General features: G+C 41.7%; 1 protein-coding gene across 3 annotated transcripts; it reads right to left on the bottom strand.

Moving 5' to 3' along the window:
- Positions 1 to 310: 310 nt before the first annotated feature.
- Positions 311 to 14165, bottom strand: DPY30 (dpy-30 histone methyltransferase complex regulatory subunit). 3 transcript variants are annotated; one of them, XM_032239239.1, is made up of 5 exons: positions 14055 to 14165; positions 13743 to 13814; positions 13601 to 13648; positions 7452 to 7594; positions 311 to 363 (listed from the first exon to the last, which is right to left on the bottom strand). In XM_032239239.1, exons 2-5 carry the CDS (start codon positions 13776 to 13778, stop codon positions 360 to 362), a joined length of 231 nt encoding a protein of 76 aa, XP_032095130.1. In that variant the 5' UTR covers positions 13779 to 13814; positions 14055 to 14165; the 3' UTR covers positions 311 to 359. The 3 variants fall into 3 exon arrangements, with proteins under 3 accessions (XP_032095130.1, XP_032095128.1, XP_032095129.1); XM_032239237.1 differs by lacking the exon at positions 311 to 363 and adding an exon at positions 796 to 1143 and having other exon boundaries at positions 14055 to 14164; XM_032239238.1 differs by lacking the exon at positions 311 to 363 and adding an exon at positions 796 to 1143 and having other exon boundaries at positions 13743 to 13843; positions 14055 to 14133.
- Positions 14166 to 14976: the final 811 nt, after the last annotated feature.

The raw sequence follows: 14976 nt of genomic DNA, 5'->3' as shown, positions 1-14976 counted from the left end.
GAACCCCACCTTATTCCAGTTGTGACAACCAAAATGTGTCCAGACATCAACAAATGTTCTCTGGGAAAATGGGGATGGGGAAGGACAATCACTCCCATTTGAGAACCACTATTCTAATGAAATGTTTTTCCTGGTTCTCTTCAGACAATTTCTCTATTTTCTGAGCTAGTGAGCTATCTCAATTTCTTCACAGGGGACAATGGGAATAGACTCCAAAAAGGACTGGCTGCTTTTTATTGCAAAAAGAAGCAATGAAATTCAGCAACACATTGGTAGAACAGGATTTGAATTCCCATTCAAAAAAACTTACCAGCAGTGTTGTCTTGAGCATGTCACTTAACCTCTCCAAGTCTGTTTCCTCATCTGCAAAATGGGAATAATAATATCTACTTTGCAGAGCTGCTATATCAGAGATAATTTAAGTAAAACTGTACTATGTCTGACACTTAGTAGGAATGCAATAAATTATAGCTATTGCTATTACTATAAATGTTGATGGCATTAGAGGATATTGTATCCCCTTTGCAATGCTTTTATTGGTACTCCAACATTATCGTACATTAGAATCACCTGTGATATTTCTTAAGCTATTGAAGATGCCCAGATCCCACCCTCAGAAAGGTCCAGAAACAATACTGAGACAAACTGGCTAAATTTTTTACATCAGACTTGACTGCTGTATTTTCTCTCTGTTGTAAAACTCTGTAGCATTTGAAGACAGACGAAAAAGAGAAATTCATAAAACAATTCAATCATGTAAAATGTTTGTCATACAGAACAAAAACTACTTTAAAATAATGGTGTTTTGACAGTTTATTTTGAAGGTCATTTTAAAAACAAAGACAATCTGAGAAAAAATTGCACAGGATACACTCATTAAATAAGTATGGTTTATGATGATTAAATCAAAATAAGGGAAATATGTTCTCTTCTGCAATTCAAGAAATAAGTTCTGTTGTCCTGAAGGTTCTTATACATCCAAAAAGGGGATATAATCATGGCAATTAAAGCTGCCTCTTAATCATGTAAATCTACAGTAGCAACTAAATTTTTCTGTTCTTCCCATTAAGTCAGTTTCGATCTTCAAACTGTGCCTTGTTTTTTAAAAGATAAGATGCTAGAAATTCAATGGGATTTGGTGGTCTGTAAGGGAAAAGAAATCCAAAGTTTAGAAATGTATTTCCTAGATGTGTTAATTTAAACATATTGTTCCATAATGAAAACGTATCTTTTTAAGTTTAATTTTCATTTCACAGTCAAAGGACATTTGTAGTAATAAAATAAATAAGATAAGCAAGCAAATTAATTAGCCAACAAAATAGTTAAAGAGACTGAAATTTTTGTATGGCTTAAATCTGGTTATGAACTCCATTTTAAAACACAAATTTAAAAAATGATTGACAATGGGATGATCATTACCCCAAAGAGAATAATGACTTAAAGGGGTCACATGGATGGCTTCTGAGGTGCTGGCAGTATTCAGTTTCTTGATCTGAGTGCAAGCTACACAGGTTTCATCATGTTGCCCAGGCTGATTTTGAACTCTTGGGCTCAAGTGATCTGCTCGCCTTGGCCTTCCAAAGTGTGAGGATTACAGGCATGAGCCACCATGCCCAGCCTAAATTAAGTTTTTTTTTTTTCCCCCAAGATGGAGTCTTGTTCTGTTTCACAGGCTGGAGTGCAGTGCTGCAATCTTGGCTCACTGTAAACTCCACCTCCCAGGTTCAAGCAAATTCTGCCTCAGCCTCCCGAGTAGCTGAGATTACAGGCATGCGCCACCATGCCCAGCTAAGTTTTGTATTTTTAGTAGAGACAGGGTTTCACCATGTTGGCCAGGAGGGTCTCAAAACTCCTGATCTCGTGATCCACCTGCCTCGGCCTCCTAAAGTGCTGGGATTACAGGCATGAGCCAACGCACTCAGAGTCCTGGTAAAATAATTCATCATGTGAACCCTAAATATTACATGAAAAATACTATTTGTAGACAGCTTTTAGTGCTGTTTAGAGTGCTCTGGGAATGTTTTGATATCCTTGTAAACACATTTTCAATATGCCTTTTCAGAGTAGAGTTTAAAATAGATGTCTCCTAGCAGTGAACTGCTCAAAAATATAATAAAAATAAAATAGATGTTTCCCCAATTTTTCATCTTTGGATTTTTTTCCTAGTAAGAATAATTTAGATACAGGTGTTAATATGAAATAACTCTGCTTAGTTTTATAAATGTGTTTATCTTCTTAGGTGCACTGTAGTTATATTAAATAGTACTAGAATTATTGATTTAAATTATCTGAAGAAAGGAGTAGCTTTTAGAAAAGAAACATAACAACCAACTTATCTGTGTTAGTGTTGCTTCTTTGACTAGTCACTTGAGTTCATCTACATGTCTTGGTGATGCTACATCCATTGTCCTATATAATTTTTGTTCTTTTACTGAAGGGTAATACACAGAATATTACACATATCATAGGTATACAGCTTGATGAATTTTCACAAACTAAATATATTACGAGCGCATGCCTGTAATCCCAGCTACTCGGGAGGTTGAGGCAGAATTTGCTTGAACCTGGGAGGTGGAGGTTACCGTGAGCCAAGATTGCACCCTGCACACCAGCCTGCGCAACAGAACAAGACTCCAACTTAGTGAAAAAAAAAACTTCTTTGGGCCGGGCTGGGTGGCTCCTGTCCGTAATCCTCACACTTTGGAAGGCCAAGGCCGGCAGATCGCTTGAGCCCAATAGTTCAAAATCAACCTGGGCAACGTGATGAAACCCCATCTCCACAGAAAATGAAAAAAATTACCCAGGCATGGTGGCACATGCCTACAGTTACAGCTACTCAGGAGGGTTAGGTGGGAAGATCACTTTAGTTCAAGGCTACAGTAAGCCATGATTGCCTCACTGTATTCCAGCTGGGGCAACATAACAAGACTCTACGTCAAAAAAAAAAAAAAATTTTTTTTTCTTTACAAAAAATGTATTTACTGGCCAAGGGCAGTGGCTCATGCCTGTAATCCCAGCACTTTGGGAGTCCGAGTGGGGAGGATCACTTCTAAGCCTGAGCAACATAGTAAGATCCCCAACTCTACTAAAAGTTTAAAAATTAGTCTGGCATAATGGCACACGCCTGTAGTCCCACCTACTCAGGAGGCTTAGGCGAAAGAATTGCTTAAGCCCGGGAGGCCTAGGCTACAGTGAGTGGTGATCTCGCTACTGCACTCTAGCCTGAATGACAGAACGAGACCCTGTCTCAAAAAAATTAACAATAAAAAAAAAAATTAAAGGCCGGGCGCGGTGGCTCACGCCTGTAATCCCAGCACTTTGGGAGGCCGAGGCGGGTGGATCATGAGATCAAGAGATCGAGACCATCCTGGTCAACATGGTGAAACCCCGTCTCTACTAAAAATACAAAAAATTAGCTGGGCATGGTGGCATGTGCCTGTAATCCCAGCTACTCAGGAGGCTGATGCAGGAGAATTGCCTGAACCCAGGAGGCGGAGGTTGTGGTGAGCCGAGATCGCGCCATTGCACTACAGCCTGGGTAACAAGAGCAAAACTCCGTCTCAAAAAAAAAAAAGAAAAATTAATGAATTTCCTAAGAGCTTGAACTTAATTTTTTTTTTTTCAAATGATTTTCTAGCATGTAAAGTAATATTTAGAGCTCAGGTGCAGTAGCTCACATCTGTAATCCTAGCATTTTTGGGGCCGAGGCAGGCAGAACACCTGAAGTCAGGAGTTCCAGACCCACCTGACCAACATGGTAAAACCATGTCTCTACTAAAAATACAAAAATTAGCCAAGTGTGGTGGCAGACACCTGTAGTTCCAGCTAGTGGGAAGGCTGAGGCAGGAGAACTGCTGAACCAGGAGGCAGAGGTTGCAGTGAGCCAAGATTGCGCCACTGCACTCCAGCCTGGGTAAAGAGCAAGACTCTGTCTCAAAAAATAAATAAATAAAGCAATATTTCAATTTTTTTTTTTTTTTTGAGACAGAGTCTTAGCTCTGTGGCCAGGCTGGAGTGCCAAGGCACAACTCGGCTCACTGCAACCTCCGCCTCCCAGGTTCAAGTGATTCCCCTGCCTCAGCCTCCCGAGTAACTGGGACTACAAGCATGCGTCACCATGCCCAGCTAGTTTTTGTATTTTTAGTAGAGATGGGGTTTCACCACTTTAGCCAGGATGGTCTCAATCTCCTGACCTTGTGATCCACCCGCCCTCGCCTCCCAAAGTGCTGGGATTACAGGCATGAGCCACTGAGCCTGGCCTCAAATTTCTAATATATTAGTCTTCCCTAGAGGAAAAACAAAAAAATTGAAAAGATGCCCATATTTTCCCCCCCCCCTTTTTTTTTTTTTAAGACTAGTCAAGTGCAGTAGTGAGAAGGGGGAAAAGGGTAGAAAAACGGAATAAGGGCCAGGAGCAGTGGCTCACACGTAAAATCCCAGCACTTTGGGAGGCCCACAAGGGCAGATCACCTGAGGTCAGGAGTTAAGAGTTCAGCCTGGCCAACATGATGAAACCTTGTCTCTACTGACAATACAACAATTAGCCATGAGTGGTGGCATGCACCTGTAGTCCCAGCTATTCAGGAGGCTGAGGCAGGAGAATCACTTGAACCGGGGAGGTGGACACTGCAGTGATCTGAGATTGTGCCACTGCACTCTAGCCTGGGCAACAGGGTAAGACTCTGAATCAAAAAAAAAACCACCAAAAACCAGGCCACGTGCAATGGATCACCTTGAGGTCAGGAGTGCAAGACCAGCCTGGCCAATATGGTGAAACCCCATCTCTACTAAAAATGCAAATATGACATGGGTGTGCTGGCAGGCATCTGTAAGCCCAGTTACTCACAAGGCTGAGGCAAAAGAACTGCTTGAACCCAGGAGGTGGAGGTTGCAGTGACCCAAGATCGTGCCACTGCACTCCAGCCCTAGGTGACAAAAACAAAACTCTATCTCAAAAAAAAAAGAAGAAAAGAATAAGGAGCTTAATCTGTAAGACTATCAATAGTCAACTGAGTTAACTTACTACCTTCAGACCATCAAGATCCCCATATTTTAATTGTTGGTAGTAGCTGCTAATTTACAAATATAACCATCAAAAACAAACATTTATTGCTCATTCATATAATTTTTATATAAACAAATGTATCAATTCTAAGTTAATAATTCATCTTTACTATAAGAAAAGACATATTTCCTTTTTTTTTTTTTCCTTGAGGTAGGGTCTCACTCTGTCACCTAGGCTGAAGTGCAGTGGTGCAATAATGGCTAACTGCAGCCTTGAACTCCTGGGCCCAAGCCCAGGTGATCCTCCCTCCTTGGCCTGTCAAGCAGTTTGGGCTAAGGCATACACCACCACACCAGACTGAGATAAGACATAGTTCCATCAAGTTCTTAATCAAGTTATATCAATTTGCTATTACAATGTTTATTATTACTCTTTGAATAAAATAGAATATGCACCTAACAAATGTTGACTAACTTCCAAAACAAATTTTCTTATTACATTGGCTTACACAAAAAAAAATTTAGTTGAGAATTACTAGAGAAAACATGTTAAAAAAAGATAAATAGCAGCCGAGCACGGTGGCTCACATCTGTAATCCCAGCTCTTTGAGAGGCCAAGGCGGGCGGATCACGAAGTCAGGAGTTCAAGACCAGACTGACCAATGGTGAAACCCCACCTCTACTTAAAAAACCCTGTCTCTACTTAAAAAATACAAAAATTAGCTGGGCATGGTGGCTCGTGCCAGTAATCCCAGCTACTTGGGAGGCTGAGGTAGAAGAATTGCTTGAACCAGACCCAGGAGGCGGAGGTTGCAGTGAGATAAGATCGCGCCACTGCACTCCAGCCTGGGCTACAGAGTGAGACTCCATCTCAAAAAAAAAATATATATATATATAAATAATTGTACCCTTGCTATTAAGAAAATTTAAGGCTGGGCGTTGTGGCTCATGCCTGTAATCTCAGCACTTGGGAGGCCAACGCAGGGGGATCACAAGGTAAAGAGATCAAGACCATCCTGGCCAACATGGTGAAACCCTGTCTCTACCAAAAATACAAAAATTAGCTGGGCATGGTATCGCATGCCTGTAGTCCCAGCTACTCAGATGGCTGAGGCGGCAGAATTGCTTGAACCTGGGAGGCAGAGGTTGCAATGAGCCAAGATCGCACCATTGCACTCCAGCCAGGGGACAGAGCAAGATTCTGTCTAAAAACAAAAAAAAAGAAAATGTAAATTAAAACAACTGGCAAATGTTTATTAACACTTATGTATGAGGCCATGGTAACACTACAAGAATTTTAAGGACAAACTTTTGAAAACAAATATGATATGCCAAACATCAGAGAAAGCATCATGACCTTTGAACTGGTATACCAACTCTTGGGAAATTATCATTTAAAAAGTAACTAAACAAAAGCAAAAGATATATGAAAATAGATAAACTGCCTGGGTGACCAATTAACAAAGGAAATTCTACCTAAATGTTCAACAGTGGGAAAATGGCTACATTAAATGTGGTATTACAACTTAAATTATAGGCTGGGTGCAGTGGTTAACACCTGTAATCCCAGCACTTTGGGAGGCTGACGCTGGTGGATCACTTGAGGTGAGGAGTTCAAGACAAGCCTGGCCATCAAGGCAAAACCCTGTCTCTACTTAAAAATACAATAATTAGCTAGGCATGGTAGCAGGTACCTTTAATCCCAGTTACTCGGGAGACTGAGGCAGGAGAAACACTTGAACCCGGTGAGGCAGAGGTTGCAGTAAGCAGAGATTGCACCACTGTACTCCAGCCAGGGACATAGACCAAGACTCTGTCTCAAAAAATAATAATAATAGGCTGGGCGCAGTGGCTCATACCTAAAATCCCAGCACTTTGGGAGGCCAAGGCAGGCAGATCACTTGAAGTCAGGAATTCAAGACCAGCCTGGCCAACGTGGTGAAACCCCATGTTTACCAAAAATACAAAAATTAGGCAGTCATGGTGGCACATGCCTGTAGTCCCAGCTACCCGGGAGGCTGAGACACGAGAATCACTTGAACCCAGGAGGCAGAGGTGGCAGTGAGCAGAGATCACACCATTATACTCCAGCCTGGGCAACAGAGTGAGACTCCATCTCAAAATAACAATAATAATAATAATAATTTAAATTATAATCATGAAGACTATAGAGAGATACAGAAAAAAGTTATGTCATAATAAGTAAAAAGATTTAAAATTAATGTATATCATGATTACAAATCTTTACAAATATGCGTATGATCTAAGACTGATGGGAAAGAATTTAAATGTCTGAATTATGAGATTATGGCTGAGCACGTTCTTAAAAACTTTAATATCCATAAATCACACGGTAAAAAGTTGCTATACATAACTAATGATATTTCAGTTAGGGGAATCTATTTTGCTTTCTCTACTAACTCCATTTGTGGTCACAATTATCTTACCTTTCTTTTGCAAGCACAGCAAGTCCCTGTAATAAGATAGGCACAACTGTTTGATCCAGGTAGGCACGAGTTGGCAAAGATTGGAGATCTACCTTCTGCTTTGATGACTTTTCTGCGTTAATCTTCTCATTTTCTACTATCCTCTAGTGAATTCAAAAAAACAGTACATGAACATTTCAAATAACCAGGTTATTTTGAGTGCTAAACAAAATTATTGGAAATATGACACTAATGGAAAAGGCAAATCAATAACTAGAAAGCTGGTACTAGACCACAAACTTCTCCGCCCAAAATAAATTCAGACCCATCTTTCAAACTCATTCAAGCTTTTTCTCTCCAGAAGCACCATAACATCTCATTCTTCTAATGTCATGTCTCAAGATCCTACTCTTTTTCCCTTTCATTCTGCCTTTGTAGGAGTAAATACAAATGCGTTTCTTTTTTTTCATGTGAGTATCTTCTCAGAGTATGTTCCCAAAAAAACTGGACACAACACCAAACAGCACCAAATCACAGCAAGAAAGCTGGTCACAGCAGAGAGAGCAAGCTTCAGGGTATAACGCTTACATGCTCAAGAGAATCTAGCTAAAATTTATTACCATTGTCTTGTATTCACTGTTGTTATTTTTATGGTTACCACCTATTTATCATAATGAGAATACTTTCCCCTTCATGTTTCTTTTTTAAAGAAATACATTCAGCTTGGGCAACAAGGCAAAATCCAGTCTCTACAAAAATTAGCCAGGCACACTGTGCCTGTAGTCCCAGCTACTCAGAAGGCTGAGATGGGAGGATCACTTGAGCCCAGGAGGCAGAGATTGCAGTGAGATGATATAATGCCACTGCACTCCAACCTGGCCCACAAAGCAAGGCCCTGTCTCTAAATCAATCAATCAATCAATCAATGATTTTTAAAAATGAACAGACTTAAGAAAATACATTATGTAAATACCCCCAAAATGAAGAAAAGTATTAATACAGAAAAAAATCACTAATGTCATATTTAAATGAATGGTTTTCCCCACTCCAGCAGTTAATGTCAAAAAGCAATAATTAATTTTAATTAAAAATAAATGAAGCTGGCCAGGCTCAGTGGCTCACACCTGTAATCCCAGCACTTTGGGAGGCCTAGGTGGGCAGATCACGAGGTCAGGAGATCGAGACCATCCTGCCTAATACAGTGTGAAACCCTGTCTCTTCTAAAAATACAAAAAAATTAGCCAAGCATGGTGGCACACGCCTGTAGTCCTAGCTACTCGGAGGCTGAGACAGGAGAATTGCTTGAACCCAGGAGGCGGAGGTTGCAGTGAGCCGAGATCACGCCACTGCATTCCAGCCTGGGCAACAGAGCAAGGCTCCATCTCAAAAAAATAGATAAATAAAAATTAAAATAAATGCAATTTTAAAAGTAACAAGTTATATTTTCTTCTTTACAACCCCCTAAATTTTGGAGCTATCAAATAGATTCAGCTGACATTTAGAGAATTAAAAACTAACTTATTGCCTCCAACAGACTTAAAATTTTGTGTTTTTTTGAGTTTCGTTCTTGTTGCCCAGGCTGGAGTGCAATGGCACAATCTCAGCTCACAGCAACCTCTGCCTCCTGGATTCAAACAATTCTCCTGTCTTAGCCTCCCAAGTAGCTGGGATTACAGGCATGAGCCACCACGTCCAGCTAATATTTTGTATTTTTAGTGGAGACAGTTTCTCCATGTTGGTCGGGCTGGTCTCGAACTCCCGACCTCAGGTGATCCACCTGACTCAGCCTCCCAAAGTGCTGAGATTACAGGTGTGAGCCACCGAGCCCAGCCTTTTCTTAAACTAACGTATTTTAAAATGTTGCATCTGGGCACAGTTGCTCATGCCTGTAATCCCAGAACTCTGGGAGGCCATGGCAGGTGGACCACTTGAGGCCAGGAGTTGAGACCAGCCTGGCCAACATGGTGAAATCCCATCTCTATTAAAAATTTAAAAACTGGCACAAAATTAGTCATTAAAAAAAAAAGAAATTAAAAACTAGATGGGCATGGTGGCACATGCCTGTAGTCCCAGCTACTTGGGAAGGTAAAGCACAAGAATCCCTTGAACCCGGGAGGCAGAAGTTGCAGTGAGCCTGGGTAACACAGCAAGATTCTGTCTCAAAAAGAAAAAAAAAATTGCTTTTTTTGAAAATCTAACACTTCAGATGTTTAAAATGGGGGTTGGGTGTGGTGGCTCATGTATTCGCAGCACCTTTGGGAGACTGAAGCAGGTTGATTGGTTGAGTCCAGGAGTTCAGGACCAGCCTGACCAGCATGGTAAAATCCCATCTTTCCCATCTCTACTAAAAATACAAAATTAGCTGGGCATGGTGGCACATGACTGTAAGCCCAGCTACTTGGGAGGCTGAGACAGAATGGCTGAACCCAGGAGGTGGAGGGTGCAGGGAGCCAAGATTGAGACACTGTACTCCAGCCTGGGTGACAGAGCAAGACTCTGTCTCAAAAAAAAACAAAAAAAAAAAGAAAGAGACAAAAAAAATAATAAGCGGCTCTAAAAGGACAAAACAGTATTCCTAAGAGCACTTTCATTTAAATGAACTTTTGCTTCAACATACTCAAGCTAGATATAAAAGAGCTGACAAAAATTTTTCTACTTTTAATTGTATCTTGGTAAAAATAAGAAAAAAAATCTTTAATCATATCTGTAACATAAATAGCATGGTTTCCAAAGACACTTCCCATAACTATGTCAGACAACTTTTGTATTTCTGCTTATGGTTTTCCAATCTAATTATAGAATTTAATTAAAAGATAATTTTCTATTAAATACAAAGTTTATTTAATCTATAAAATTCTATTTATTTGTCCATAGACCGAAAAATTTATTTTTCGTTAGTAAATTTTAACAGATAATACCTTTGGCACACCATCACTTCAGAAACTCTTACTGAGCCTTTGTAAAATTCAGCTTTTCATTGCAGAAAAGACTATACAACTTCATTGTTTCTGAAAACTGACACCATCTTAAATGAATTCTCCTCCCCTAAATCAAAATCCACTATGTTCAAAACTTCTCATTGATCACAACAAAGACAATGCAGCAAACTTCAAAATCTCACAGTGTATTAATAGTCCTAACTTCCAGGCACAGTATATGTACACAACAAAAACTATTCAGGGCCAGGCGCAGTGGCTCAAATCTGTAATCTCAGTACTTTGGGAAGCTGAGACAGGAGGACTGCTTGAACGCAAGAGTTTGAAACCAGCTTGAGCAACATAGTGAGACCCTGTTACTATATTTTTTAAATAATTTTAAGAAAATTTAACTTGTCAGTTACATGACATTACAATGCCTCCAATAAGAAAGAGCAATACCTAAGCAACTCCTATAAATTCTGTAATAAATTCCTTAACCAAATCTTCCCATTTATTTCATCTGAACATTTACTAGTTATCCATTATGTGTCAACTGTGATGCTCAATTTCACTTAAGTCAAAATCTTAAACTAATCTAAAAATAGCTATATCCAAACTACCACAACAAAAAAATGAGCTCATAAGACAGTGTAGAACAGTGATCACAAAAAGGTGAAAAATGAGGTGAGCACTATGACTGTCCCTGCTTATCGCTTTCTGCCTGGAGAGCTTAAAGAATGCAGTGTAGGGAGAGAGAACTTGAACAGACCCTAGTAGTCTCCCTGAGTTGAGAAGACAGAGCTGAAAATTCTGGGAGACCAAAACAACTAAAATTTGCAAGGCAGAGCACTGAAGGGAAAAAAGTGCATGGAGCCAAGAACTGCACAGAAAGAGACTAAGGATATTGCCTTCCAGTCTTCAGGTGAGTACTTATCAATAGATGAATGTAAGTCAACCACCCAAGGCCAGGGAAACAACTGTCTTGTGTTAGTCTGTTTGCATTGCTATAAAGAAATACTTGAGGGTGGGTAATTTACAAAGAAAAGAGGTTTATCTGGCCACAATTCTGCAAGCTACACAAGCAGGGCACCAGCATCTGCTACTGATGAGTGCTTCAGGGAGCCGCCAATCCTGACAGAGAGGGACTGATGTGTCACATAACAAGAGAGGGAGCAAGAAAGGAGTAGGTGCCAGACTCTTTTTAACAATCAGATCTCATGGTAACTAATAGAATAAGAACTCACTCTTACCAAAAGATGGTACCATGCCATTCATGAGGGATCTACCCCCACGACCCAAACATCTCCCACTATCCCCCACCTCCAACATTGGGGGGTCACATTTCAACATGAGATTTGGAAGGGACAAATATCCAAACTATATTACACCACAAGGAACAATCCTTGCAGCTCACACAGGCTGGAAATCGTTTGTGTTCCAGTGAGGCAGGGTGAGAAAATCTCATAATACACCAGCATATTGGCTGATGCGGAGGTTGCAGTGAACTGAGATCATACCACTGCACTCCAGCCTGAGTGACAGAGCAAGACTTTTGTCTCCAAAAAAAAAAAAAAAAAAATCTCATAATACATGGAGTATTGAGTAGAATACTCAATAAAAGGAAATTAAGCCTAAAGTAAACCTGGTCTGTTCTCACCTAACAAAGCTTAAATGCAAGCCACTAAAGTATCAAACTGTTTCTAAGTAACTGTGTCCCAGAACAAATTAAAAAATGTTTTTGTTTTGTTTTTTAAAGGCGGGATGTCACCATGTTTGCCAGGCTGGTCTCAAACTCCTGGCCTCAGGCAGTCTGCCCACCTCAGCCTCCCAAAGTACTAGGATTCCAGGTATGAGCCACTGCACCCAGCCAAGAATGTTTAAAAAAACAAAAAACAAAATTGCCAGGTGTGGTGACTCAAGCCTGTAATCCCAGCACTTTGAGAGGCCAAGGCGGGTGGATTACCTGAGGTTAGGAGTTCAAGAACAGCCTGGCCAACATGGTGAAATCCTGTCTCTACTAAAAATACAAAAATTAACAGGCCGGGCGCGGTGGCTCAAGCCTGTAATCCCAGCACTTTGGGAGGCCGAGGCGGGTGGATCACGAGGTCAAGAGATCAAGACCATCCTGGTCAACATGGTGAAACCCCGTCTCTACTAAAAATACAAAAATTAGCTGGGCATGGTGGCGCGTGCCTGTAATCCCAGCTACTCAGGAGGCTGAGGCAGGAGAATTGCCTGAACCCAGGAGACGGAAGTTGCGGTGAGCCGAGATCGCGCCATTGCACTCCAGCCTGGGTAACATTGAGTGAAACACCGTCTAAAAAAAAAAAAAATACAAAAATTAGCCAGGCATGGTGGCGGGCACCTGTAATCCCAGCTATTCGGCAGGCTGAGGCAGGAGAATCACTTGAACCCGGGACACAGTGGTTGCAGTGAGCCAAAATTGTGCCACTGCACTCCACCCTGGGCAACAAGAGCGAAACTGTCTCAAAACAAAATAAAAATACAAAATTGTCCAGAGCTCTAAAAAGTAAAGTTCACAATGTTCAGCATACAATCAGAAATTACCAAGCAGGCAAATAAGCAGGAAAAAAATATCTACAATGAAGGCAAAAAGGAATCCACAGAAATAGACCCAGAAATTATACAAATGACAAAATGGGCAGGGTCATTAAAACATTTATAATAGGGCCAGGCGCGGTGGCTCACGCCTGTAAACCCAGCACTTTAGGAGGCCGAGGCGGGCGAATCACGAGGTCAGAAGTTCAAGACCAGCCTGACCAATGAGGTAAAACGCCGTCTCTACTAAAAATACAAAAAATTAGCCAGGCATGGTGGCATGTGCCTGTAATCCCAGCTACTCGGGAGGCTGAGGCAGAAGAATGGCCTGAATCTGGGAGGCGGAGGTTGCAGTGAGCCGAAATCGCGCCACTGCACTCCAGCCTGGTGACAGAGACTCCATCTCAAAAAAAAAGAAAGAAAGAAAGCCATCAAGCAATACGATTCAGACAGTATCCGTCAAGAATGTGTGTTTCATAATAAAAGTTCAATCCTTTGGCTCAAACCTAATTTGTACGTCCGTACACCACGCAGCATTAGTACTGTTACTAAAACAAGCGTGTCATAACTTGATACTATTCAGTTCAAGATAACAAAGTTTTCCCTTGTGCAAAGTAACCTAGTAAAAGCGGATCCCAAGTTTTCCCCAGCTCGCAAGAGACGCAGATGAGGCATAGGAACTGGGCGAGTTACCTCAACATTGTCTGTGAGACCGTACTCAGAGTGAGGATTTTCTGCAACCTAGAAAACAAAACACCAGTCACAGAGATATAAGCCCCCTTTTCTCGCTGCCTCCCTGCACACCGCCAACCCTGAATCCAGGGCCTCCTGATACCTGCGTTTGTCCCTCCAGCATCTGCTCTGGCTCCATGACGGACCCTGCAAGTCACAGTCCCCGGATACCAGTCTTGGAAAACAAGAAGAGCCGGGAGTTACCTGGGAGATTTCACCACGAAGACGCTAGGATGGAGTGCAGCCCAGCCCCCGACCCCGCCCCTCACCCCCACCTGGGCGCGGGAGCACCCCGAGCAATGGAGCAGCAGAGTGGTACAGTCCACAACTGGGCGCCTGCATCGGGTCTGGAAACTCTGCGACAGTTCCAAGTACCTATAATAAGTGAAAAGGGTGGGGGGAGGGAGCTGATTACCCGCGCCCAAGCCGTTCGTTCTTAAGAGCCCTGCACCGCGCCACCAACTCCCAGCGCGAACAGCTCCGGCCGTAAATGACGGCTGTCGCACGACTGCCGCGCCTGCGCAGAACCTCCCGGCGGACAAGAGGTTGGGAGACGTGCAGACGCATCCTGAGTCGGTCCCTGGGGTCTCTGCTGTCCCCGTGAGTCCTGCCAAAGGTCTGGCCTTGGAAGCTACGAGCAACATTCTTTCTTCATCCTACCCAACCACGAAGAGCGCCACCCCAGCTGCAGACCGAATGACCAGCCCAGTTGGAAGGGGCTCGGCCCCATCAAACCTCGATGCTGCCTCGAAGCATCTGCTGAAGCTTTTCCTCTACTAACTGAACTTCCTCACTGAGTGATTCTTACTAGAAAATTACAAGCACAGTCTGACAGGCTCTGAAAGAATGTCGGTGTTTTACTGTTAAGCCAAAAATGGGGAGAGAAGCAGTTTTGGGGTTTCCTAATTAGCTTTTATTCAAGCCCTTAAATCTGTGAATATGCGACGTTAATGCCAGCTTACGTTTGTATTAGATTAGCGTATGCAGCTGGCTTTCCAAACCGTGGTTCTATTGATAGTACTGTAGTTGTAAAACGTACATAGGATAATTTGCCTCCTACACGGTGGGAAAGTAGCAAAAAACATCCATTTACTTAGATTCTTAAGAATTCCAATAAATTCAATTTATTTTTATGTAAGCATAAATGATAACACGCAAACTTCCTTCCTTTGACACAATTCTATTTGTAATTGCACTTTGTAATATGAAAACGTGAAAACATTTGGAGTAAATTATGGCATAACAATATGGTGGAATACAAGTCATTACAATTAAAAATCATAACGACATATACAGAAATATAACATTGAAGGTTTTTTGTTTTGTGTTTTGTTTTG

Source organism: Sapajus apella, unplaced genomic scaffold, assembly GCF_009761245.1.
Source record: "Sapajus apella isolate SASKATOON/1434 unplaced genomic scaffold, GSC_monkey_1.0 scaffold44, whole genome shotgun sequence".
Classification (NCBI taxonomy): Eukaryota; Metazoa; Chordata; class Mammalia; order Primates; family Cebidae; genus Sapajus; species Sapajus apella.
The sequence above is the reverse complement of the archived record's forward strand: the minus strand, read 5'-3'. Positions and strand labels throughout refer to the sequence as shown.

Excerpts from the sequence above, each read along its gene's own strand:
- DPY30 (XM_032239237.1), bottom strand. The coding sequence starts at position 13,778 with ATGGAGCCAGAGCAGATGCTGGAGGGACAAACGCAG. Across the intron at positions 13,649-13,742 it reads TGCTGGAGGGACAAACGCAG|GTTGCAGAAAATCCTCACTC; the intron begins GTATCAGGAGGC and ends TTTGTTTTCTAG. Across the intron at positions 1,144-7,451 it reads GCTGTGCTTGCAAAAGAAAG|ACCACCAAATCCCATTGAAT; the intron begins GTAAGATAATTG and ends TTTCCCTTACAG.